General features: G+C 44.1%; 3 protein-coding genes across 4 annotated transcripts; 1 reads left to right on the top strand and 2 right to left on the bottom strand.

Moving 5' to 3' along the window:
- Positions 1 to 7,448: 7,448 nt before the first annotated feature.
- Positions 7,449 to 9,192, bottom strand: LOC121998507 (UDP-glycosyltransferase CGT-like). Its single transcript, XM_042553460.1, has one exon. It carries the CDS (start codon positions 9,110 to 9,112, stop codon positions 7,709 to 7,711), a length of 1,404 nt encoding a protein of 467 aa, XP_042409394.1. The 5' UTR covers positions 9,113 to 9,192; the 3' UTR covers positions 7,449 to 7,708.
- Positions 9,193 to 9,372: 180 nt separating this feature from the next.
- On the bottom strand, positions 9,373 to 14,681 carry LOC121998508 (uncharacterized methyltransferase At1g78140, chloroplastic-like). 2 transcript variants are annotated; one of them, XM_042553462.1, is made up of 8 exons: positions 14,373 to 14,681; positions 13,337 to 13,437; positions 13,066 to 13,206; positions 11,083 to 11,164; positions 10,582 to 10,772; positions 10,365 to 10,476; positions 10,024 to 10,131; positions 9,373 to 9,839 (listed from the first exon to the last, which is right to left on the bottom strand). In XM_042553462.1, the coding sequence occupies exons 1-8, from the start codon at positions 14,664 to 14,666 to the stop codon at positions 9,768 to 9,770; spliced, it is 1,101 nt and encodes a 366-aa protein (XP_042409396.1). In that variant the 5' UTR covers positions 14,667 to 14,681; the 3' UTR covers positions 9,373 to 9,767. The 2 variants fall into 2 exon arrangements, with proteins under 2 accessions (XP_042409396.1, XP_042409395.1); XM_042553461.1 differs by having other exon boundaries at positions 9,373 to 9,832.
- A 61-nt stretch (positions 14,682 to 14,742) lies between these two features.
- LOC121998509 (proteasome subunit beta type-3) lies at positions 14,743 to 19,062 on the top strand. Its single transcript, XM_042553463.1, has 7 exons — positions 14,743 to 14,888; positions 14,987 to 15,168; positions 15,267 to 15,374; positions 16,348 to 16,437; positions 17,284 to 17,368; positions 18,509 to 18,603; positions 18,765 to 19,062. The coding sequence occupies exons 1-7, from the start codon at positions 14,883 to 14,885 to the stop codon at positions 18,811 to 18,813; spliced, it is 615 nt and encodes a 204-aa protein (XP_042409397.1). The 5' UTR covers positions 14,743 to 14,882; the 3' UTR covers positions 18,814 to 19,062.
- Positions 19,063 to 26,335: the final 7,273 nt, after the last annotated feature.

The following is a 26,335-nucleotide window of genomic DNA, read 5'->3' as shown; positions in this document are numbered from 1 at the left end:
TCTAAGATTTAACGTCGCTGCTCGACGGTCTTCAAGCCGGAGGGTTTATAGTCGCCGGTTCGACTCTAAGATTTAACGTCGCTGCTCGACGGTCTTCCGGCCGGGAGGTTTATAGTCGCCGGTTCGACTCTAAGATTTAACGTCGCTGCTCGACGGTCTTCAGGTCGGAGGTTTTATAGTCGCCGGTTCGACTCTAAGATTTAACGTTGCTGCTCGACGGTCTTTAGGCCGGAGGGTTTATAGTCGCCGGTTCAACTCTAAGATTTAACGTCGCTGCTCGACGGTCTTCCGGCCGGGGGTTTTATAGTCGCCAGTTCGACTCTAAGATTTAACGTCGCTGCTCGACGGTCTTCTGGCCGGGAGGTTTATAGTCGCCGGTTCGACTATAAGATTTAACGTCGCTGCTCGATGATCTTCAGGCCGGAGGATTTATAGTCGCCGGTTCGACTCTAATATTTAACGTTGCTGCTCGACGATTTTTAGGCCGGAGGGTTTATAGTCGCCGGTTCAACTCTAAGATTTAACGTCACTGCTCGACGGTCTTCCGGCCGGGGGTTTTATAGTCGCCGGTTCGACTCTAAGATTTAACGTCGCTGCTCGACGGTCTTCCGGCCGGGGGGTTTATAGTCGCCGGTTCGACTCTAAGATTTAACGTCGCTGTTCGACGGTCTTCAGGCCGGAGGGTTTATAGTCACCGGTTCGACTCTAAGATTTAACGTCGCTGCTCGCCGGTCTTCCGGCCGGGGGGTTTATAGTCGCCGGTTCGACTCTAAGATTCAACGTCGCTGCTTGACGATCTTCAGGCCGGAGGGTTTATAGTCACCGGTCTGGTGAAGGTGATCGGCGATGGTAGCCCCTTGGCACAGGATGAGTGATGGGGGGGAGGCTCCGACAGTCGCGGGTGTTGTGAGTAGCTGACTGATGGAGTGAACAAAACATCGGGGTCCATACCTTCCCCTTGGGCTTGGGCCGATCAGCCGCGACTTGCTGGACGGCGTGCGGCCGAGTGTGCTGATGAGGACGGGCGGCTTCGGCTCACGGTCCTCTAGGGGGCTGATGACTGACAGACTGCTTCCGCTCGGCGGAAGCTGGTTGGTCACTCAGGGCTTCCTTTCTTCTCGCCGTCTGGGCTTCCTCCACATTGATGTACTCGTTGGTCTTATGCAGCATGTGGTCGTAATCCCGAGGTGGCTTCCGGATCAACGAGTGGAAGAAATTACCGTCCACGAGCCCTTGTGTGAACGCGTTCATCATTGTTTCCGAGGTGACCGTCGGAATGTCCATGACCACCTGGTTGAAGCGCTGGATGTACGCTCGGAGTGACTCCCTCATGCCTTGCTTGATGGCGAACAGATTGATGCTGGTTTTTTGGTGGTGCCTGCTGCTCGCAAAATGATGGAGGAATGTCGTTCGGAATTCCTTGAAACTCGTGATAGATCCGTCCGGCAGCCTTCGGAACCACCGATGCGCCGACCCCGAGAGGGTGGTAAGGAATACTCGGCACTTCACACCATCTGTGTATTGATGTAGGGTGGCAGTGCTGTCGAACTTACCCAGATGGTCATCTGGGTCGGTTGTCCCGTTTATTCCCCGATCGCAGGGGGCACATAATGCTTTGGCAGTGGATCACGCAGGATGGCATCTGAAAACTGCCGATTGATCCGCTCGGGTGACGCGTCCGTTCAGGGCGCTTTTCCTTTTCTGGCGTCCCGGACGGGTGCTTCGTCCGATGAAGATCCTTTGTCTTGATTAGCTTGCGCTACCTCCGAGGGCGTCTGGAACAGAGCCCAATGAAAAGGTATCGGGGCGGGTGGCGCCCCCATCTGGGAGCTAGTCAGTCCTTTATTTTGCCCCCATATGGAGAGTTGTTCCGGCCGCTCTTCGGGTGGCGCTCAACCCCCCGATGCTGATGTCGCCTGCTGCGCTGCCCGCTCGGCCTGAGCTTTCTGCTGCTGTACCACAATTTTTGCTGCTCGCGCTTGGACGAGTGCTTCGAGCTCCTCAGATGAGAGCGTTACCAGAAGTTAACGTCCAGCTTCTTCCATCTTCTAGGCTCGGATTCAGGTGCGTTCCCATAGATGGCACCAATTTGATCCCGTCCGAGCGCTGAGTCGACGGATGGTGGGGACGTGGCATGCTCCGCTGTCTCCAACTGGTGGTGTAGATCTCCGGCGAACCTGCAAAGAAGCCGAGCCGGGAGGGGTTTCCCGGCGACGACCCTCCAACGCTCAAGTCAGGCAACGAGAAATGAGAGAGGCAGCGTAACTATGGCTACAGTGAAGATTGCGCATATCTTCGTCGACGTCTGGGGGTCCTTATATAGGACCCCGGGGAGACGCGGTGTAAAATACGGTACCTAAATAGTAGCTAAATAATAAGGTTATTTGACAAATAATCTTATTGGATTTTTCGGGAATTTTTAGGAATTTTCTGGGATTTAATCGGAGCTCGTATGACGTATTTTAAGGGGATCAATTATTGGGTTTAGAGGAAGCCTGTTTGGAATACCCTTTAGTGGGAGTTGATTGAGGAAACCAACTTAGAGTTTAATTGATTGAACCTAAGTTTTTAACCTATTATTTTTATTCACCGTGCCCTAACCTTTGAAGGCGCCGATTTCCCTTCCTCCCTCTTGCTCTCTGTCGCCGAGATTTCACCGCCGCCCCCACTCTCCTTATCCCCATCGACCACCTCTTCTCCTTCATTCCCGACCCCTCTCATCTCCCTTACGCGCTGCCTTCTCCGATCATCCTCCTCGTGCTGTCGTCGGCCACCACAGCCTGACGCTGGATGTCGCCGTCTGCCGCAGCACCCGAACGTCGTCGCCGTCACCCGATGTCGCCTTCTTCCTCTCCCTCTCTCGTTGTCGTGGAACCCTATTCGTGAGAGGCCAGCGCCCATTGCTAGCAGCTATCGACATCGCGGTCCCTGTCTGTTGCCGTCGCCCTCTTCACACCGCTGGTGCCCTAAATCGAGCACACCTCCTTCTTCTCGGCACGAGAGCCGCTGGACTTCCGCACATCGCAGTTCCGATCATCGGACCATGCGACTTTGTCCAATCTGTGCCCTAACTGTGGTGTCACCTTATCATCCGCCTTGGCTTGCCATCACAGCGGTATTCCGATGTGCTGAATGCCGCAGCCCCATCACCAATGCCACACGCCGTTACGGAGGTTGTCTGGCAACCGGGAGTTACCTTCATCGGATTGGAGGTAAGTGTATTGAAGTATGTATGAATCTGAATTTGGGGCAAGTCTTGCAAGGTTTGGATTAGTTGGATCTGGTTTCATGCTCTATATCAGGTTGGTAACGCTTAATTGATTCTTGGCCTTCACAGCTCCAACCAACACAGATTTAGAGCCATTTGTGGATCCAACCAGCATTGTTTGTGGGTGATCTATAGCTTGAGCCACGTACAGGCAGTAACAATCCCTCGGCTGTGGGTTATTAGGAGAGCTTCACTTCTACCTGCTATTATGGATGGGATTGCTTCTATAAGTAATTGTGGATCAAACTAGGGTAAGTTGTGTATTAGTTTTACATAGTTGAATTTAGTTTTACATTGGATTTGTAGATGACATGATTAAACCTCATCGGATCACGCGGATGAACTGTGTAGGTTGGGTATGATGCTTGATATGTTGATCTGAGTGATTATTGGGTGGATGAGTGGATTTATAAGGGTTTATGATGGGATTTGCTTAGTGATTAATTGTTGAGAATTAAGGGATTGATTGGTGGATTAAGGATGAGTTTATCATCTATTTGGATAATGATCATGCGATTAGGGTTTTTCCTCTATTAGTTTGGACTTTGGGTTTAGCTAAGTGTTGCATGGGTAATTTGCTAAAATGTACATCATATGGTTTGCAGGATTTTGACTCGAGACGAGCGTTTCGACATGGAACTATTTAGCATGATTGGCGGATAAAGGCGGGTACTTCTTGCTTTATCTCTTTAGTATTTTGATCCTAGTGCATGAGCTTTATGTTCAGATAGTTGCTGTATCTATCTTGACTCCACTCTTATTCTTCCTGCGGTTGATACTTCCACTCGATCTTTGAGCTACTCGTTTCTGTATCTATACAGTCTCTCGTTGCTATTCATGATATTTAGCAGATACTATAGTACTAGGTATTGGATACCAGATACAGACATTAGATAGTAGGTACTGGATATATGGACACCTGATACCATGTTTACCTGCTTTGATTTCTGTTTATTTACACACCTTGCTGAGCATGCTGGCTTCATGTAGCATACCTGTTTCTGTTTATATATATATGATGACTGCTGCATTTTCGCATCATGTCATTGCATGCATAGCCGATGACTTTGGCTCCCTTGTGGTTGAGACGGTCGTTGGCCTGGGCCGCACGCTCGGCCACTCATGGGTAGTGGTAGCTGGAGCGTGCCGCTTGTCCTGTCGTGCCACACTCGGTCACTCATGGGTAGTGGCGGCTGGAGTTGCGGCAGCAGGGACCCCGTCGCAGACGTAGCTATTCAGCTACTATGCACCTGCCCATCCGGTCACTCGAGAGTAGTGGCGGCCTTTGGGTGGTACAGTTTGTCATCGATCCGACCTCTCGACCATACAGGGGTCGTGGTGCAGAGAGGTGGGCGGGGTGACCATCCGTACATACGCTGTTGTTATTATATCTGCTGGTTGTTTACTTATGCTGTTGTTGCTTATCTATGCTACTGTTGCTAGATTATACTGCTGTTGTTTATTTATGCTGTTATGCTTACATAGGTTGAGATTTATACCTGTGATATGTGTTTAGACACTGGCCTACTTACTGTTGACATGTATATACCTCACATGATACCATGTAGTTATGAGCAGTACTGTAGCAGGACTTTGCTACACTTTACCTTCTACCACTAGCCTAGGATATGGTTTCAGGTATGGACACTTGTTATGATATCACTGTAGTATCTGCTATTTCCATACGAGACTGTATACCTTTGCATCTCTAGTTCTTTACCATACTCATGCACTATCTGTCTATTACCCGCTGAGTTTTTATACTCACCACCCCGCATATTGGTAATTTCACCAGGTAGCAGGTAAAGGAGTTATGGAGTCGCCTGGAGATCCTGTCCGCCAGTTCCACGTCACATTCGAGGACGACCTTACGATTTCGGTATTTCTTACGTTATTTGTATTTTGGGTTTTGTACTTGTTTATGTATTTAAGTTCTCTTGTATTTGGTTTGATATTATTGTGTCAAGCCGAGCCGGCTCGCAGTTAGTTACTTTATGTTTTGTGATCGTTGTTTGTGATTTCCGCTGTGTTGATTTAGTACAGCCGTGTGGGGGCTGATTCATATATTTATATAACTGCGTGGTTGTGCTTATTTCTGTTCCAGCCGAGTGGGCTGGTTATATAACTGCGTGGTTGTGTTGATATATTCCAGCCGTATGTGGCTGATGTATATTGTATGTATGTATGCCTCAGATTGTCACCCGTACAGGGGAGATGCTGCCGAAATTTTTCGGTACGGTCTCCTCTGGGGGCGTGACACGCGGGCATGCTTCTTGATGCGTGCACGCTTCCCCAAACATACCTTAACGAGCCCATGTCAGAAAGGACCTCTGAAGTCATTTCGCAATCGTCCGAGCATATCCCGGATGTGACGATGGAAGCTTCCACCGTATGATCCTGTGTACGGCTCGACCGCCAACCCTACTGCCTGTCGGCGGCAGATGTCTCGAGGATGATGTTATCCCCTGTCTCCTTTGTCCTCTTGTGCCTCTTGTCTGTTCCAGGGCCGAGCGGTTAGGCCGCTCGGCAGGCATATCACTTCTGTCCCGGTCGTATGTTCGGATGAGATTGCTCCTGCCTTTGTTGCCTTGCGCCCCGATCGAGCAGAGTGCCCACTCAAACCTGAAACCTTTTTACCTTGAGCATCAGAAACCCAACCCCTAGTCGGGTTGTCTTTCATTCGGCTCGGGGGATTCCCGGCCGGTCGGCCTTCTCAGTCCAGTCCGTCGGGTAGCCGGTCGGCCCTCTCAGCTCGGTCGGTCGGGTCTCAGGGTTGAATCTCTTGACCTTTGACCTCCACGTGTCGTTGACCTTCCGCCAACGAGGGTCCCCCGTCCTTGCCACCGGATCATACTACATTAAATCCAAAATAAACGTCCATAAATCATCTTGTAGCCACACATATACAAAATATACAAAATGAGTTGTACTCATCAAACTTAGTAGTATCAAACCATAAATCACATGTTTTCCATTACTGTTCTCCATATGGCTTATACACATTAGCAAGACAATCTACAACCTAACAAAGTTCACTCCTTGCATCCAAAATCTCAAGCCTCACGAATTGCCCGAGTTACGTACCTGCAAGAGAAAAATTAAACAAAACTTATCAAAAAAAAATATAAAATATAAGGAAAAAAAGAGAATTGTAGTAAGTACTGCATGAACTGTAACCAGAGAATAAATATTTCGCATAGCTCTAATATCTGGACATGAGAGAAGGATTTTCAGAATTCTAGGACAACACTCAATGTCTATAAAACGGAAGAGAAAAATCTACATAAAATATAAAGCAATTCCAGGACAACACTCAATTCCAGAATTAGATTTATTCATATAAATCTACATAAAATACAAGCAATATAACAAACTTATAGTCTAAGAAATAAAACTTATGCAATACAAGCAAGTTAACCAACTTAGAGTTGTCTTGGTAACTTCCATTGGAAAACTTATGCACATAGCTTTAAATTCACAGAATAAGTTTACTCTGCCAGTGTCTGTCTATTAGATCAATGAATTTCATTGACCTTACCATTGAGTTTATAAATAATCAATCAAGAACATTCTTAAAAAATACTCGTGGTAATAAGAAATCAACTATACCTGCGAAAAATGCATCTAAACCTGGAGCCTGAGGAGGTCATAACAAATCAGCTATTCAAATATCGATTTAGGATGCGGACTTGCTGAGTTATAGGCAGGATTGACAAAATGACAAGAACTTGTCTAGACAAATGTTGAAAACAGACAAGGAATTTGATATATGCTTTGTTCTTGGAAAATTATCTTTATATACAAAACATGCTCATAATTCCAGTCAATATGCTACATACTCCATCTACTAACTCAGCCAAATTTAATCACTATACGACGAGCTTATTTCCCGGAGGCAAAGTTTGATAGACAAAATAAAAATAAAATTATAAGGACACCACGATAATACCTATAACTAAATTCACAAAATGTTCAATCAGCAAGATAGCATATGGATATATATTAGGTATTGACATATCAAAGCAAAAGATAAGAACAAAGAGAGACAATAAATTATTGGGCAAAGGAGTTAGCTAACAGTGAATAAAACAAATTATTGGCACTAAAGAATCAAAATCAATAAGTCATGGAATCATAAACAAATTGTTCCAAATTGATACATACTTCACCACACAATGATACTTGAACAATTTCTTCGTGCCTTTTTTTTTAAAAAAAAAAAATACTTGGATCCCAACTAAAATATGACATTCCTATCAATCACAAACCTTTTATAGAAAATGATATGAGAAACTACCATGTGCACTACATACTTCAACAGTGAAGGAGTTAGGTTTAATGGTCTTAAACTAGAAACTAATATAATAAAAATTAGAAGGAATTATCGTGCAGATTTCGATCGAGTTGTAAATCTTGAGAGAATGATCATTACAATTACAATTAAAGCTTTAAGCTCTCGACGAAGCGCGTTAGCACTTGGTAGGAGGTTCCTCCGACATCTGCCGCCTCGGCTCCCATCGCCCTCAGCCCCTCCACGGCCATCAGATCCTTCAACCGCTCGCTTATCTCCTCTGCCTTTATTGGCTCTTCTGCCTGCCAGCTCCACCCTTCCACCCAAATCCCCAGTCCGCCCCGCGCCACCACCGCTGCGTTCACCCTCTGGTCGCCGGCGATCGGCCACGCCAGGATCCTCACCCCGTACAGTGCCGCCTCCGTCACTGAGTTCCAGCCGCAGTGGCTCACGAAGCCTCCCACCGCCCGGTGCCGCAGGATCTCCGCCTGCTCTACCCAATCCTTCACCACCATCCCCCTGTCCTTGATCTTAGCCAGGTATTCCTCCCCCAGCAGCTCCTCCAACCCCACCTCCAACTCCGCCCGATCCACCATCTTGCTCTTCACCACCCACAGGAATCTCAACCCGCTCCTCTCCAGCCCGATCCCTAACTCCCTTATTTGCTCCGCCGGCATCGCCGTTCGGCTCCCAAAGCTCACGTACACCACCGATCTGTCCGGCTGCCTATCCAGCCAAGCGAGCGGCGCCGAGAAGGACTCCCCTTCCCCGCTCATCTCCGGTAGGATCGGCCCGATCGCTAAGACCGGAGGCAGATCGGGCGTCACTTTCCCCTCGTTCAGCGCCGCGAGCACCTCGGGCTCCAACGCATGCAAGGTGTTCACTAAAATGCCGTCGGCTTTTGGGAGCGCTTGCCCGTTCTCCAGGAATTGCTTCGCGAAGAGCTGGTTTGGGTCGTGCAGCAGCATGGGGACGCTGGACTTCGGCACCCTCCCCGCCCCGGGGATGTCGATGTCGCCGACGCCGAAAGTGTTCTTCGTGGCGAGGTAGGTGGGAAAGTAGGCGCAGAGCGCGAGCATCGCGGCGGAGGAGGTGAAGAGGACATAGCTGGGGAGTCCCATTTCGGCGACAGCGGGGAGGTAGGAGGACGCCGCCACGATGTCGACGATCACGGCGGAAACTGGCGGCGAGGCGTCGGCGAGAACGCGCGGGAGCAGGTGGGCCGAACGGCGGATGGATTCGAAGCGGAGGAAGAAGGGGTCGGCGCAGTTGAGTTCGGATGGGTCGAGCAGTGGGAGGTGGAGGTCGAGGCGGCGGACGCCGGGGAACGCGGCGAAGAAAGCGTCGACGTGGCGTTCCTCCGCGGCGGAGACCGTGGGATGGGTGGTCAAGAGGGAGACGCGGCAGTCGCGGGCGGAGAGCTGGGCCGCGAGGCGCAGGAAGGGGGTGAGGTGACCCATCCCGGCGCTTGGGACGAGGACGATATGGGGAGTTCGCCGGCGGTCACCGTACGTCTGCGTCTCGGCCATCGTTGGGTCGGCGATGGGGAGCATGTTTGGTGGGTTCGACAACAATGGCACACGGGCTTGCAATATAAAACTTTCTGATGGTGACAACTAACAAATTAGGTGTCGGTGAGTCAAAGCTTCCCGTTTGTTGTAACAAACTACGGGTACCTATTCATTGCCATTTCCTTATTATGGATCGGAAATTCATGGCGTTGGATTTCACCTAAAATATAATATTATTTTTAGAAAATCTTTTTTTTATAACATAAAAAAACAATCTTCAGATAAAACATAATTTATACATATTATCCTAAACATAACTTATTAATTGATGCTGTACGACATGATACATGCTATTGTTTACACAGGCAGATGGCAATCGGGTTTAGAAATCCAACTTGGATCAATTATTTCTATCTTCATACAGCAATAAGTGCAACAGAGAGGCGTGGAAGAACCAGCTAGCCGTAACTTCATTTGAAAGCAGGATCAGAGTTCAGATCCTATCAGTTGTCCCAAGGCCTGCAGCTTTTCAGTGACCATGAACGAGAAGTTGGTCGAACGATTATAACATCCAGAGAAACCTAACTCGGATTAGCCTGCCATCAATTCCAAGTTTGATGATTAACTGGGTTTAGTTGCAGATATCATGACGAAAGATCCATTTCTCACGCATGTAAAACCAATCAAGCCACATGTTCTACAGAGATCTTTGAGTTCGCCTTCGGACAGAAAGAGGTAGTTGCTCGTAGCCCGTGTGAAAAACTGCAGACTAAAAGAATTTCATTTTCCATAGGCAGGAATATAAATACAAAAGATCGAATTTGAAGAATATCTTATGGAACACATCAAACAAAGTAAGCTTTGTAGCCATATGGGTGTCCGGTTGTTGGAAATGCACTTGTGCGAACATGTTTTAGCATTGCATTACGGAACAAGCATGAAGAACGGATTACCTGGCGAACTGTTTGCAAGATCTGAGCAGTTAGTGGTATCGAATCAAGTATGAAGGTCGTTGCAACAAATACACCTCCAGGGCGCAGAACTCTGCTTACTTCTGCTACCTAGAAACGTCACAAAACTTCAGATGGCAAAAAGGAGCAGTTATTTCAGAATAAATTGCAATCGAAGTGGCATGATGATGCCTACCTCCAAGAACAATTTAATTGACTATTGTTGGTCGGATAATAAACTCAAATCTCATGAATTCCTACTCGATATTTTTTTTCATTTTTTAAAAGGACAATCATTGAGTTGCAGAAAACAAAGGGGAAAAAAAAAGAGAGACAATACATACACCAGCAGATGGAGAAGGCCAGCAATGTATAGCTGCACCAGCATGTACAGCATCTATGGAACTTGAAACAAAAGGAAGCCTAGAGATATCAGCTCTAACCAAAATTAACCTCCTGAAACAAAATAACAGATTATTATAGGCTAATGCTTTAGATGGAAAGGAATTAATCTGATTTAATTCTCATAAAGATAAAAGACAGTCTCTAGAAGTTCATTACTCTTTTGAAATGCCTTCCTGGTTGATGAAATCGCGGCACTGCTGCAGCATGTTCTCTGAGAAATCCAAAGCAACAACCAATGAGAACATCTCACTTTTAGCAAAAAGCCTTGAGAATAAACCACTCCCACAACTAGCATCTATGATAGTTCCTCCAGCAGTGGGTTTAAGATATCCTTTGGCCATTTCAAACTGCAGTGAGACACCAAGAACAAGGAAATAAACATAGAAGCCCAATTAGGGAAATGCAAAGAGAAATGGTCGGTAAGAATTCATCTAATTCTGCAAGTACTGTATGCAGTTGTTTTTAACAATAGTACAATATTAGCATTTTGATTTTATTGCAAAGCAGCTTCCATTGCTATTGCTATTTTAGAATGTGATATGCAACCATCAGATTAAAACATATAAATCTTAAAGCAATAAAAAAATAGTCTCCTAATCTGTTGCTCAAATTAAGTTGCAAGCCAAATAGAAGATGCAAGAAATAGAGTCAGCAAACCTCTCTCTCTGGACCAGGAAAACCACCCCATACAAAATTTTGACGCCATCCCCTCTCATAAAGAAATGACACCAATGGAGTCCTGTTCAATAAGCTATCTGTTAGATATTTCTAAACCAAATGCTGCAACTTGCTATTCAGCAAATTCAAAAAGTATACATGGCTCATTAACAATCGAAAAAAGGCATACATGGCTCATCTGTCAAGAGATTCAAATAATAACTTTTTACTAGCATTTTTGAAGACAGAAAGTTCCACCAACAAAAGCAGTGTTGATAATAGGCTCGTCTATTTTTTTAATACATTGTGGCAAAAGATAATTACGCACACCCCTGGTACCTCTCATAGCCCCGTTCCCAAGTTATGTGAAAGGAGGTAAATCATGGGGTCAGCTTATAGCCAACCGCTACGTTGGCTGGGGTGGGAGGGGGTTTTTTCTCCAAGGGCATGTACCCGCGGGAATTAATCTCTTGTCTCATTATAGCAAGTTTGTCACCCTCTAACTAACTGGGCATCTCATGGGGACAATGAACCATGTATACTTTTTGAATTTGATGAATAACAAGTTGCAGCATTTGGTTTAGAAATATCTAATAGACATCTTATTGAACAGGACTCCATTGGTATCATTTCATATAAACATAGTTGATGGGTCATCAAGATCATCGTCACATCATCATCATGAAGATTTGGGCAATTGGGCCAGTTGCATGAATTCTATTGAGGTTTATACAAAAGTATAAAAGCTTTTTTTTATTTCTAATTATTCAAACATTCAACTCTGATGGTATCCAATTTGACTAAGTTAGGCAGCTCTTGATAGGCAGATCCACATGACAAGAAAATTGGAGAGAGATATTGTGTTCACAGAAAAATCTTGAGGGCATATGAGGTGTTAGCACGTGTAAAGCACATAAATAGCTAAATACACCTTAGGACACCGGGCGGACAAAAGAGAAGTTTTGTCAATTATTTGGGCCAAGGAACTAAGTGATTTGCTTACACGGTGCTTGTTGCAGCATTGGCATCAAATGCTCAACTGGATAAACTTAACCCCTAAAAGAAGATAGAACTCAAGAGCCAGAAACAGAATGACAGGATCTATTAAAGAATGAAACTATCTGGCTAGGGAATATAGATAAACATATACTTTAACATATAAAGGAATGATGAAAAACAGTGTAATTAGATTGGAAGGTGAGCTAAGCAACCACAAACATTAACCCAATTTATTTCTAAAATCAGCTAACCATTTATTAGCACTAACAAAATGTTTCAAAAGGTTTGTACACCCTTAGCCCACTACAAAGTTATCAACTGCAACAATAACAAACATGAAAGTCTGAATATTGCTAAACATATGCTCTTCAAAGAAAGCCCAATGGACATGTCATGTCCAGGATCATAGTAGTTCGGATAGGACATTGGACAATAATTTGAACCTACTTGCACATATATATCCAGCTCGTCTTTGGCAATTTGTCATGAATAGAAAAAAAAATCCTACCAGCCCAGCCAGTCCAATGATAACAAACTATCATTTTATCACAGTAGTTACATATCAAATATGTAACATTCTCAAATCGCCAGCAAACAAGGAATGTGTGACCTCCTAAGCCGAATCCATGAAGGAATCATACCAAGGATGTCTACATATAGAACAAAAATTATTCAGCAAATGGAAAGTTAATTATCTTGTGAAAGCAAATTGAGCAATCATTTCTATGACTATCTTCAGAAATGCAATTATAGAGAAAAAGGCCTTTAATCTGTATAAACTGAATCCATTCTATTTATTTAACTTAAACCTTTTTTATACAAAAAAGGAAGATAACCAGTATTTTTGGTCCCAAGCCTGGATGAAAAATATTGAGGATTGCATCAAACCTATATAACCAACCACAGTCAATGTGAAAGCTTATCGAAATCTACTAACACAATTTTTTAATAGCTAACCCCAAATAATTGACACAAACATAATACCTAAAAAGTTCAGTTGCTGCTGGCATAGTTTCAGCATAATCCTCAGAACCACCCGCTACTGTCAGATCAAGATATATGTCATTGCTGAGATAATCTTTCTTGCAAGTATGGCATTCAAAATTGGATCCAGATTGAGATGCCCTGTAATAAGCTAAAGTATACATTATATATGAAATTCAAAACCAAATCACCAAGTTCAAATGGAGAATTTGGATGCAATTGTCTTTTCCTTGGCACAAAAAGCAGCACAACTAATAATATAAATACTCACAATCTTATGACCGGACCATTTTTGCTGATTAAAGGATTGTAACATATAGGGCAAGCCAATATGGGGATGTCAGCGCTAATTTTTGCATCTTGGGCGGCATCCTTAAAAGAAACAACACATCAGAGAAGAATTATTGAATGAGAGACAGATTTACCTGCTTAGCAGTGACCTCTAAGGTGCACAGTTTACAAAATTATCAAGAGACAAAAGAATTTTATGTATAAAAAAAAATGAAATTCAAGAGAATTTAGAAAATCTACCAAAAAAATAGATCCATTAATGTCCATAAAAATCTTGAACGGCATCCTTAAAAGAAACAACACATCAGAGAAGAATTATTGAATGAGAGACAGACTTACCTGCTTAGCAGTGACCTCTAAGGTGCACAGTTTACATAATTATCAAGAGACAAAAGAATTTTATGTATAAAAAAAATGAAATTCAAGAGAATTTAGAAAATCTACCAAAAAAATTGATCCATTAATGTCCATAAAAATTGTTTAGTTAAAAACAATTAATGAGGGCTACAGACATAAGACTAACTTTCATACTGTAATTAGAAACTTCATAGGATAAACTTCGGAGATTAAGCAGGAATTGTTATTCCTTATTCGACGATAAGAACAAGCTATATCATAACATAAAAGTTTCATGTCAGCTTATTGTCAGAAATGCCTAGGTCAGTTAAGCTAACTTTTTAGTTTTTATGCTCGTCTAAGCATGTTATGGTTTTATGCTAACGATTATGGAGAAATATTGTTCTACATACAATTCTGGTGGCCGCTGTAATTTCTAAAGCATGAGGAAATTCACGAGCTATTCCTGAGGGCTCGCACGGCAACTACCCCAAATAACTCAAATAATGTACCTAACATTTCCTACAACCACAGCTTTTAGGTTAAACACACGACCATATCATTTCTGTTATCCTATCTCGATCAGGAAGCAACACTCAAGAATAACGAGAGTGGAAAACAACAGTTGGGATACACGATCAGTGATATATCAAAGGTAATTGCCACTTCCACTTCGTTACCGGATGGGATTCAGCATTATCCGCCTGAGGCGGAGAATAGGAAGACAAGGAGGCAGTGGCTGCGCGAGCGATTCCGCCCACAGAAAGATGCCGGCTGGCAACGAGGCGAGGCCAGGGAAGGAAGCAACGTCGAGGGGAGAGAACGTTGCCGAAACTCCATGCCAGGGCCCACGCCATTCTCTCTCTCCCTCTCTCTCTCTGGTTCTTTCCGGCAGTATCTAGACGTCTGTTGGCGGCGACGGATGGGTTTTCAATCACAGCCACACATGTTGCGCGGCTGTCCTGCGAACGCATCAGCAGGCTGTCCACTATTGGGCCTTGAGAAACCCATTAGCCTAACTTTACCTCCTTAAATAGGCCTCTAAAGCCCATCTTTTGTTGGAGATTCGGGTGGATTGCTCCCCAAGTCAGAGTATTCCCCAAGTCACTTTTCTCTCTCTAATACCTCTCCGTCTCTCGATCCTCTACCAGATCGGCTTCGACCTTTTCGCCTTGCTTGCTCGCTCGCCGATGTCGGTACGTGTTCGATCCGGACCCTAATGTCCCCTGTTGCCGCTGTTCCTTTCGTATATGTGATATTTGGTAGGGTTTTTTGCTTTTGATTTCGCTATCAGATCTTCGAGTACAATGGGAGCGCCGTGGTGGCGATGGTTGGGAAGAATTGCTTCGCTATCGCCAGCGATCGCCGCCTCGGAGTCAACCTTCAGACTATCGCCACGGACTTCCAGAGGATCTACAAGATCCACGACAAGCTCTACATCGGCCTCTCTGGCCTCGCCACCGATGCACAAACCCTGTGAGATGGCCTTTCTGTCTGACGATTCCATTTGTTGATTCGTCAACGTTGCGGGGATTTATCTGTGTGTTTTTTTCGTTGTTGTTCCGGGTGTGTAGGTACCAACGCTTGGTCTTCAGGCACAAGCTATATCAGCTGAGGGAAGAGAGGGATATGAAGCCAGAAACCTTTGCAAGCCTTGTTTCCGCTTTGCTGTATGAGAAAAGGTTTGTTCTTCAACGATTTCTTTTTCTACTTAATTTTTTCACGTTGGAAAACTGTTGATATTCACTTAATTTTTCCGCTAAAGTTGGAAAATGGACGATGTCCATGGATTCTCTTTGCTGTTTTGGCAATTACAAATTCACATAACTCTAATCCGATCTTTTGAGTTGTTGTGATGACAGTCATAAACGGCTAATAATTCAAAAAAAAAAAAAAAGGAATAAATTTTGCTCTTTACATGTAGATTGTAAGTCAGGGTAGAGTAAATATTCGCAGACTCACTTTAGCCGCTGATGTAATTGTCATCAATACAAAAAACAATGACTTATAGGATGATGAGTCAAATTCTCATTTCCTACCTCATTAATTAGGTGCATTTGCCTCCAATATTGATTTGGAAGTTCATTCTGTATTTAAGGAACAAAAATTTGTTGAGACCTAAGCTGTTAAGTTGTGATTAAACAAAGCTCCAAAGAAGATATATGTAGGCAGAAATGAACATTTAGATCTTTTGAATTGATATAATTGATCAAGTTTTTGCAATCTTAAGATAAATTGTTAAAACTTAAAAGAACATATTGCAGATGTAGAACTACTTTCAGGATGCATGTATTTTTTTTTTTTAAAAAAAAGATGTTTGTATAGCGTCTACCAACTAAGTGACAAATAACTCTACCTATCTATATGAAATCCCCCTTTCTTGTTTTATGTGTAACAAATAACTAGTATTAATAGTATTCTGGTCATTGCAAAGGAGGAAAGAGTTGATTAGCTATTATTGTAATTATAACATTGGCAATGGTGTGCCTTACTTTTTTTCAGCTCTTCAGTTTCCTTATATTTTGTATTAATGCATAGAATACAACATTCTTGGAGCTGTCCATGTTTAATTATTCTATGGATCTTCTGTTTTATTTTGCCCTGTGATATGATATGATTTTTTACATTGGAGTTCTTTTTTATTCTTGTTTGTAGATTTGGTCCATACTTCTGTCAGCCTGTTATTGCTGGACTGGATGATGATGATGTTCCATTCATTTGTACAATGGATTGCCTTGGTGCTAAGTATGATTCTGTCTTGCATTTATTGTTGGATAAGATTTCCAGACAGCACTTATATATTTTCTATAGTATTTTGTTGTGATTGATGTTCTTATTGGATACATTTTGATGAATAGATATTCTATTTGATATCTCAAGTACATAATATGTTATATCGAAAATGACACCCTACAAAATCACTGAGACATACTTATTCAAAAGCATACACTTTTTGTCTAGTTGAGTTCATTTGAAACTAAAAAAAAAAACCCCACAGATGACATTGCCAAGGTTGAGAAATTTGATTTGGAAATTAGGAATATTGGAGCATAAAGCATCAATATCACATTTTTTTTCCTTGTATTTCCTTGAAGAACAAATGGCTTGCTGTGCTAATTAATATAAATATTATTAGTGATATAACTTGGCATAGAATTCAATGGAGGTATACGTTTCATATAGCCGACCCAAATGATTGAAACAAACATGCGGTCATGATGATGATGATGGTATATGTTTTTTGCCTTGCTATCCTTCATCAATGTTCTACCCATTCCTAGTCTGTATTTGTTGTAAGATTTTTTTTTCACTGTTGACAAAAAGATGAAAAAAAATACTCTATTGCTATTGTCTGAGAGACCATTATGTGTGATATTAACTCATCTTAATGGCAGTAAATTTACATGAATAATTTATTATGTATAAATATTTGACACGGCAGACTATCGTTTATGTTTTTGAATTTATTGAGTGGCATTTGACTTTCTTTAGTTCCTATCCACTCTAATATTGTTTTTGGATATAGGCATCTCAAATTCTTTTTGGCATTTATCCTTAACCTTGATTTTAGTAATAGTTTGGTTTTTTCAGGGAACTTGCCAAAGACTTTGTAGTTTCTGGTACAGCCTCAGAGTCTCTTTATGGTGTATGTGAATCCATGTACAAGCCCAATATGGTACTTTACTTCCCTGAAGTACTTGATCTCTTCAACTTAAAGCAGGCATTGTTCTTCAAGTCAGTTAGATAATTAATGCGGACTAAAGAAAATCATTAGGCTTATTCTATTCTTCTCTTTTAGTTTATGTGGGAAGGTCAATTTGCTAATATGGGGAAACTCATTGTTTTTTCCTTTCAATATCCAGAACTTGAAATGTTTAATTGGTTTTTCTTGATAGTAAACTTTATCTGTCTACTTTTGCTGCTCCAGCAAGAATTTCACAAGAGACTGAGGACAAAGTTAATGCATAAGTCACATAGTCGTCTAAAATATTATTTTTGAGATAATTCTTGGTATCTTTGTTGACTATATATCATTTTCTGCCTTGTTTCTTCCTCGATGGTGCATGCACTTCAAGGTATGAAATTGGCATGGAGTAGAATAATTATTCGTAGATAATGAAATATAGAAGAAGTTGAACAAGAATATGAATCCTTAGTATGGTTTATAGATGGAATAGATTTTTCAATATCATTAGGATGACTAGCTTGTAGAAATTTTGCAAGTAATAGACAATGAATGCTCTCCGGGATTCAAAAATATTCCCACAAGTAATATTTTGTCTTGCCTTTTCTATCCACTATTCATTTTTATTTTGTTTGACCTGACCAACCTACTTGGACCGCCCAACGGTAAAGCCTTCATGGCTTGCCCAACAGCCTAGCTTGCTGGGTCAAACCACTCAGTTCCTTAGGCTTACTCTGCCTGTGGATCTGTCTCAATTTCATTTGCATCAGAACTGATATTTCAATTTCACTTTTATCACCAAACATTTTCTAGTTTCATGAGAATTCATAAAGAAGAGAATAGTTACCTCCTGGAAACATTTTCAAACGTACCATAAACATCCAATATTATTGACGTTCATACTTGGAGCAATACTACTTTCAAAGCAGAGTTGCATTAAGAACCATTTCAGTACTAGTAGTAGTAAAAAATCAGCAAAATAGCTTTGTTCTTGTGTATATTGCAACAGAAGAAAAATCGAGCAATAATCCTAAAGTGAATGCTAATATCATCCTTATGCAGTTATTTTATACTCTTCATGAGCATTTCCATGTGCAGTGTCCTTGAGCTTTTCCGTTCACTTGTTGCTAGGAATCTGAAGAATTATTTGAGACTATCTCACAGGCTCTATTATCTTCTGTGGATCGTGACTGTTTGAGTGGCTGGGGAGGGCATGTCCTTCTTGTGTAAGTACTTTAGATAACTTTTAGTTGGAATCTACAATATGCCAGTAAATATGAGAAAGGCAAAAGGCACCCATTTTCTGTGTTTAGCGAGTCTTTTCTGAGCACCTGAAAAAAAAAATCTGGTGGAATGCTGACTGTAACTTTCGGTATGCACCGTGCAGGACCCCGACTGAAGTAGTGGAAAGAACCTTGAAGGGAAGGATGGACTAAGTTTGAAGAGAGAGCTACAAAATTCTCATCTCCCTTGAAGCTTCCAATGTGCTGTTAGTTCAGGAATCCAATCCATGCCTATGATTTTATTTCTGCTTCTATTTAGAGTTTGTGAAACTGAAAACGAGGCCTCCTGATTTGGTTTCCATTATAATTTAGCTTTAAAACGATGGTAACTTTTTACGTTTGACACTTGATGATGTTCGTTTGGTTTAAGGTTACAATTTACTAGTCTTGTCCCTTGTACAAGTGACGTAATTTTCTGAGGATCGCTTTCTTGAAAGTTTTATGAACCCGTGAAAGCTCAGGTTGGGTACGTGAATTGGAACCATGGCAGATGGGGTTTCACACTGTTCTAATCGGGCTGTGCCAGGTGCAGCTTATGCCAGCGCCTAAGAACCCAACAACTTGAATTGATAATAAAATGTCATAAATAATGAGACAAGTATAAAGTAATAATTTTTTTTGAAATAATAGTATAGTAATTTATTACTAGTTTTAAAATAATTAAGTATGATTTTAAATTATTTGGTTTTTAGATTGGCCTCCCTACCATATGCTGGGACTATCATTGTTATATATTAGGAGAGTTTTGACAACATGGCCCATCGGTCTTCTTAGGTTGGGCGATAGATTTTGTTGAGGTGCGTAGAACATGGCAGGGTGCCAGGGTTGTGCGGAAAGGATTATGCTGTATGGTTTAAATTATTTTTGGATTATTCACATGTCTATTTCATTTTTCTAAGAAATACATATGATCTTGTCCGGAAGTTTAGTCGGACAAAGACGGATAGTGTTGGAGTCGGTATTGACGGAAAGTCGTCCGGAGTCGGGTCAATCTGGCACCTCTTGAAAAGGTGTCCACGAGCGGATGATGGCAGGTGATGACGAGACTATGGTCCTGCGCACATTCAAACGAGCACCTGAATCGTTAGAGATCAGAAATCAAGGAAAAAGTCTCCGGGTCAGGCCTTTCGACGCTCAAATCAGGTACTTTTTCCCCAGAAACACAGAGAAAGGACGAAAAGTAAAGGACGAGTGCGAAAAGGTGAGTGTATGTACCTGCGTAAGGGACAAAGCATCTCTTTTTATATTGCAACGTGTGCTTCTTGAGTCTGGTGGGTGTCAGGGAATGTCGGCTGTCAGGTTTTGTCTGGCGGTGAATGACACGTGGCATCCTCCTATGGGCTGGTGGAAGAAGCAAAGGGGCAATGAGCCTTCGACCGTTGGCATATTCCCTGACATTCTGATTATTCTCTGACAGACAGTTACGATTCCCTTATTTGCTTATCGTATAGTGCTTGGCCTCCTCAGTTCGTGATCCCTAGGCTGGGTCTTGGTACTTGCCGACCCCGATCTTGTATCACCTCCAGACCTGTGCATCTGGCCTTGTTCTGTGTGTCTTATCTTACAAACTCTCAACCTGCCTTACCTTCTATCGCCTCCAAACCTATATGTCTTTCTGACTCCGTCTGACCTGACCTGTATGCCCTGGCTCGATTCCGTCCATCCCGACCTGTATGCCTTGTCCGTGTGCCCTGCACCGCAAGGCTATAAATTCTGACCTATATCCCCGGTTGGCACATCTCGACCTGTACGTTGTAACCTGCATCATGTGCCACAAGGCTAAAAGTCCCTACCTGTATCCTTGGTTGGCACATCCCAACCTGTACGCTCTGATCCTTGTATCTTATGCCTCAATGCTATCAGACCTGATCTGTATCCTTGGTTGGCACATCCCAACCTGTACGCTTTATCCTGCATCATGTGTCGCAAGGCTATAAGTCCTGACCTGTATCCTTGGTTGGCACCTCCCGACCTGTGCGATTTGATCCCTGTATCCTGTGCCTCAAGGTTATCAGACCTGACCTGTATCCTTGGTTGACACATCCCGACCTGTACGCTCTGATCCCTGTATCTTGTACCTCAAGGCTATCAGACCTGACCTATACGCTTTGTCCTGCATCATGTGTCGCAAGGCTATAAGTCCTGACCTGTATCGTTGGTTGGCACCTCCCAACCTGTGTACTTTGATCCCTGTATCCTGTGCCTCAAGGCTATCAGACCTGACCTGTATCCTTGGTTGGCACATCCCGACCTGTACGCTCTGATCCATGTATCTTGTGTCGCAAGGCTATCAGACATAACCTGTATCCTTGGTTGGCACATCCCGACCTGCATGCTGTAATCGGCATCATGTGCCGCAAGGCCAAAGGTCCCGACCTGTATCCTTGGTTGGCACCTCCCGACCTGTGCGCTTTGATCCCTGTATCTTGTGCCTCAAGACTATCAGACCTGACCTGTACGCCCTGGTTGACACATCCCGACCTGTATACTTTGATCTCGATCAGTCTGCATTCCTATTTGCCAAACAGACCTGACCTCGGAATGTCGCTTAATCTGAACCTCTGCCCTCCATATACGTGTGACTTTTGACCACCACGTAGGCAGACCTTTGACATTTTGACTATTACATAGGCTTGACCCTTGACTGCCACGCGCAGATTAACTTTTGACCGCCACGCAGACTTGACTTTTGACTGTCACGCAGGCTTGACTTTTGATTGCCCCATGGGCTTGACTTCTGACCTCTCTGAAGGATTTGATCCCCGACCACGTCCGCTATTTTGACCCCACAATCATACACCGTATCACAAGCCTCCTCCTCAAGTCTAGACGAAGGAGGCGCTAGTCCGACTGACTAGACCCAAGTCTCCTATTTACCTGACCTGGCCCATGCACCTGACCTAGCCTTCATATTACTCTGATGGCTTTTCCCAATGCATCGTTCAAAATTTATCGCCTTTGAGGCCAGATTTTACTGTATGCATGCTGATTCTTCTATTTCCGATCATGCCACTATCCTATCAATACTCCACTGATTCCCAAATGTCATTTCAAGTTTCGAGGTGATCCCTTCCCCTTCTCCTTTATAAAAGGGTCGAGTATATTTCCATCATCCTTTCTTCAAGCTACCCCCTTATCAACAGAATTAACTATTTTCACATATAAAAGCTTCGATGGAACCCGCAGGGGCATCTGGCGAATTCGCTTCTTTGCATCAACAAATTTCTCATCTGATGAAGCTATTGGCCCAGAAAGATGAGACCTTATTGGAGATTGCGGAAAGCAAAGATCTGCAAGTTTCCCTTACCCGTGAAATGGAGAGTCTCTGGCTGGCCGCTAAATCCCGAACTCGGGCCGAGATTGCCCTAAGCTTAAAGTGCAAGCAGACTTCCAGAGTCAGATCCATTATATTATTTACTTGAACATGAAACACGAGGACGAGGTGACCCTCCTAAAAGAGGAAGGTCGGATAAAGGAGGAAACTATTGGTCAACTAAAGTGTACCATCGAACTTATCAAGGAAGATCTAGCTCGAGCCCAGGCTCATCTGGCAATAAGGGGTCAGGCCCCTGAATCCGGATCTTGTAATGATAATATGAACTAAAAATGATATTTAACTTCTCTTTGTAGGTCTTTGTTTCAACTTCTACTAAATAATATTCCTCATATTGTCTGCCTCCAAGATTATGGGTCTATATTTCCTTCTATCCCATTATTAAAAAAGATAACTTTGAAAATGATGATCTGCTTACCATTTCTAGCCAAAAAAAAAAGCTGGAAAGTAGCAGTTCTTATGGACTTGCCTGTTTGCATCTCGTATTGGCAACAGAAAGGCTACTGTCGCTCTTGTGAATAAGAAAGGATGTTGTGCAGATTCATACTAAGGCAAGAGTAAAAGATACTGACCAGGAAAGTCGCTGATCGTGAGGGCAGGTTCACTTATAACTCGCACTGGGACGAGAGTCTGGAACACTGACCTGGACAGTCGTTGGGCGTGAGAGCATATTCACTTATAACTCGTACTAAGGCGAGAGTCTGGGACACCAACCTGGACGGTCGTTGGGCATGATAGCATGCTCACTTATAACTCGCACTAGGGCGAGAGTCTGGGAGCCAACCTGGACGGTCGTTGGGCGTGAGAGCATGCTCACTTATAACTCGGACTGAGACGAGAGTCTAGGACACCAACCTGGATGGTCGTTGGGCGTGAGAGCATGCTCACTTATAACTCGCACTGGGGCGAGAGTCTGGGACACCAACCTGGACAGCCTGAAGAAATTCTTCTTGGCTGATCCAGGAAGTGGATTGACGGTGGCAGTCTGGTCTGGAGATCGTTCCGGAAATTCCCTCCCGGGTGTTGTGTTGTAGGTGACTGGCCGGCTATTCGCTACTTGCGATATTTCCTACACATACCTCAAGCAAATTTTAATTAGAACCACATTTGTTTACTTCTAATATAAAGAAGCGCCAAATTCAAATTCTTGCGTCTCTTCGTTTTCCTTCCTCTTTCCCGAGGTGGTTTTATAATCATGACGCATGGTCTTGCTTTTCCCAAGGTAACCGCATGGTTGCCTTTCTTGCTGACGCACGCTCTTCGCGTGCCGGAATGAGGCCGTACAAAAATCTCTTTTGATGATTTCCTTGTCACATCCATCATTAAGACCTTTTTAATGTATTTCCTAGGGAAGCGACACGTGCACCTCGACCCTATACCGCCACTGTAGTTGATCAGCATCTTTTAGCACGCTACCCTAGATCCGACGACTCAAGTTATTGCGGCTTCTTCTCTCCTTTTGATGTTTCCGAGGGGCTTCTCTTTATAAGCCCTAAAGGTCGTCCGCCGTCACCTTCTCACCTTGCTATCGTTCTGCGACTTTGTCGTTTCTTGCTCCGTCTCTTAAGTTCTTCCCTGATTATTACCTACAAGCACTTCTTCTCTTCGTCTTCGTCCTCCTTATTCTATTCTCCGATAGCAGAAGGTAACATAGCCTCCTGGTATTCGTATTACGTATCCGACGTAGATAGTGGTGACCTAGCTATGATTCGGGAAAATCTGCGTCTCCCTGATGAGTACCGACTGTGTGCCCCCAGACCGACTGAGCACCCTTCTTCCCTTCCCAAGGACTTTCTAACCTTCTTCAAGGGTCAACTCTTGGGAGGTCTCCGCTTTCCTCTTCATCCCATATTCTCTTCTCTGAGTCAATACTTTAAGGTCCCTCTTTCACAGTTCACGCCTAACGTCATTCGTGTCATCTGTGGCATGGTCATCCTCTGTAGGGTGTACCAAATTCCTTTAACCGTCGAACTTTTCCATCATTATTATTCATTGAAACGCTCCGAGTCTGGCATGTTCATGGTACAATCCAGGATTGGGTGCAAATTCTTCTCCGATATGCCTTCTTCCAACAAAGGTTGGAAATCCCGCTTTTTCTTTATCCGTCTGCCCGGGTTGGTGGCCTGGACGACCCAGTGGTGATCCGCTTTGCCCTCCCCCTTTGAGTTACGTGACCATACTCATCATCCGGCCTATCATACAGCTGTCAAGAAGCTACAGGGAGTTCAACTTCTTTTTTCCGTGATATTACAAGAAGGCTTCTTGCACTTCTTCGGACTTAGTTCGGTCCCAGCGGACATCGGAGCTCCGTTTGGTAAGAGGTTGCTTTTCCCTCTGTCGGTCTTCACTAACTGAAGTATTTCCTTCTTGCTTTACAAAGGCTGCTATGTTCCGGGCCTACTCAAAGGGATCAGTCTGAAAGCCCAGCCACCTTCTGAAGGACATAGGTGATGAGGTTGTGAAGGGCCTGGCTACTCCTTCACCTACATCCTCTCACAAAACAGCGGAGGAACCCTCAACCTCCTCCACCCCGCTACTTCTGCCAGTGGGTCCTTCTGAAGCTATCCCTGCAGCTCTAGAGCCCATTGAGGAAGAGCCGGCTCCCTCTCCTCCTCCAGACAAACACTTGCAACTTAAGCGCAAGCGTAAGAGAGTCGCTCCTGTGGCCTCGCCTTCTCCACTTCCTCCCCTCAAACAGGCTCCCAAGGTTCCTCGAACACACCCACAAACAGCGGAAACTTCTGCTCAAGAGTCTCCCCGAGTGGCAGAAATGTCGGGCCCTACTCCCATCCGGGTCCTAGCTCCTAAGCAGACTGGTCTTTCTGTTGGAGCTGTCGGAGACCAGCCCGGGAGATCTGCAATCCCTTCTGATCTTCTGGCCACCTCCTCCCCATCAGTCGCACACACACAGGCTCGGCCTCAGAAGAACGAGTAGGATTTCACTGCCTTTTGGCACCTGCCCTCTGTGGCCTAACTAGAATCAGACCTAGCGGGGACTTCAACGGAGGCCCACATCCCTCCGGTTCGTAGCAAAATTTTCCTGTACGGTGACCTAGCCACCCATTGGCGATCCGCCACTTAGCAATTCAGTGGAAGCTCTCAGTGGGAGAGTATGGATCTGGACGCCCAACATATTAATTATATCAGTGAGTTCTCCTTTTCTTGACTTAACTCTGACATTATTGTTGATTTTCTTCCTGTTATCGAGCAGGCCTGCTCCAGTGGCCTGTGTCTGACCAGTTTCGCCGCTGACCTGCTCCGAGAAATAGATTCCTTGAAGGCTCGCGTCAGGGAATTGGAGTTACCGCTGACTCCCCGCGATCCATTTAACCCTTTGGATTTTTATCTGCATACGGTCAGGGAGTCTGCCCAGTTTGCTCGCGATCTGGCTCAGGAATCCACCGAAAAGATAAAAGAGCTACAAGTGGCCCTACAGACCAGCGATTCTAGGTTGAATTCAAAGGGGCAACGCCGTCGTCAGTTGGCGGATGAATTGAACGAGAAAGACTCCAAGCTGGTCTCTCTTTCTGCAAACCTACAAACACTCGAGGAGTCTCAGAAAACTCTGCAAAAAGATCTGGCTGTTGCTCGAGCGGACCTGGCAGCCAGTGCTGACCGGGAGAAGATTTTCAAGGCTCAGCAGGATCAGGACCAGGTCACCATTAAGTCCCTCCAAGCAGATCTCCACAAAGCACAGACGGAGGCTTCCACCTTAAAACAAGAGAAGACATTAGCCCTGGCCTCTACAGAGAAAGTGGAGGTGGAATTGGCGGAGTACAGGTCAGGCGAAGGCGCACGTCTCAAAGCTTATCGAATTTCTTATGTCAAGTCTCCCTTGTTCCAGCATAAGATAGGTGATTTCGCCGATCGGATGCTCTGCTACGGGGGTGTGGGTGCAGTGCGCCAACTGTTTGAGCAAAGGCTTCTTCGCCTCCCCCCCCCCCCCCCCCCCCCCCAGCTGACTTCCTGGACAGGGAGCGACTACTGCAAGAAGTTCCCGATGAAACCTTCTCGTCTTTTGCCGCAGATAACAACTTTTTGACTCTTCTGGCTCCTCTACCAAGTGATGTGCTTCCTCCAGGCCCTCAACCTTGATGTAATCCTCTGTGTAATTTTGAAATTTGACAGACCTGCTTGTGTGCTTCAATCTATATTTGTTTAAACTGGCACAAACTTAGTAAACTCTCTAGTAATCATTTCAGTTTTGAGAATTCCAAATTGTGTTCCCTGATCTCAGATCTACTTGTTCTTCGTACCGGGATCTGTTTGTTTTCCAACTTAGGATTTGTTTATTCCCTGACCTGGAATCTTTTCATTTCCCGACCTCCAATCGGTTTACTC

The sequence above is a fragment of the Zingiber officinale genome, chromosome 6A (assembly GCF_018446385.1).
Source record: "Zingiber officinale cultivar Zhangliang chromosome 6A, Zo_v1.1, whole genome shotgun sequence".
In the NCBI taxonomy this organism is placed as follows: domain Eukaryota; kingdom Viridiplantae; phylum Streptophyta; class Magnoliopsida; order Zingiberales; family Zingiberaceae; genus Zingiber; species Zingiber officinale.
This window is presented reverse-complemented; position numbering and strand designations above follow the sequence as displayed.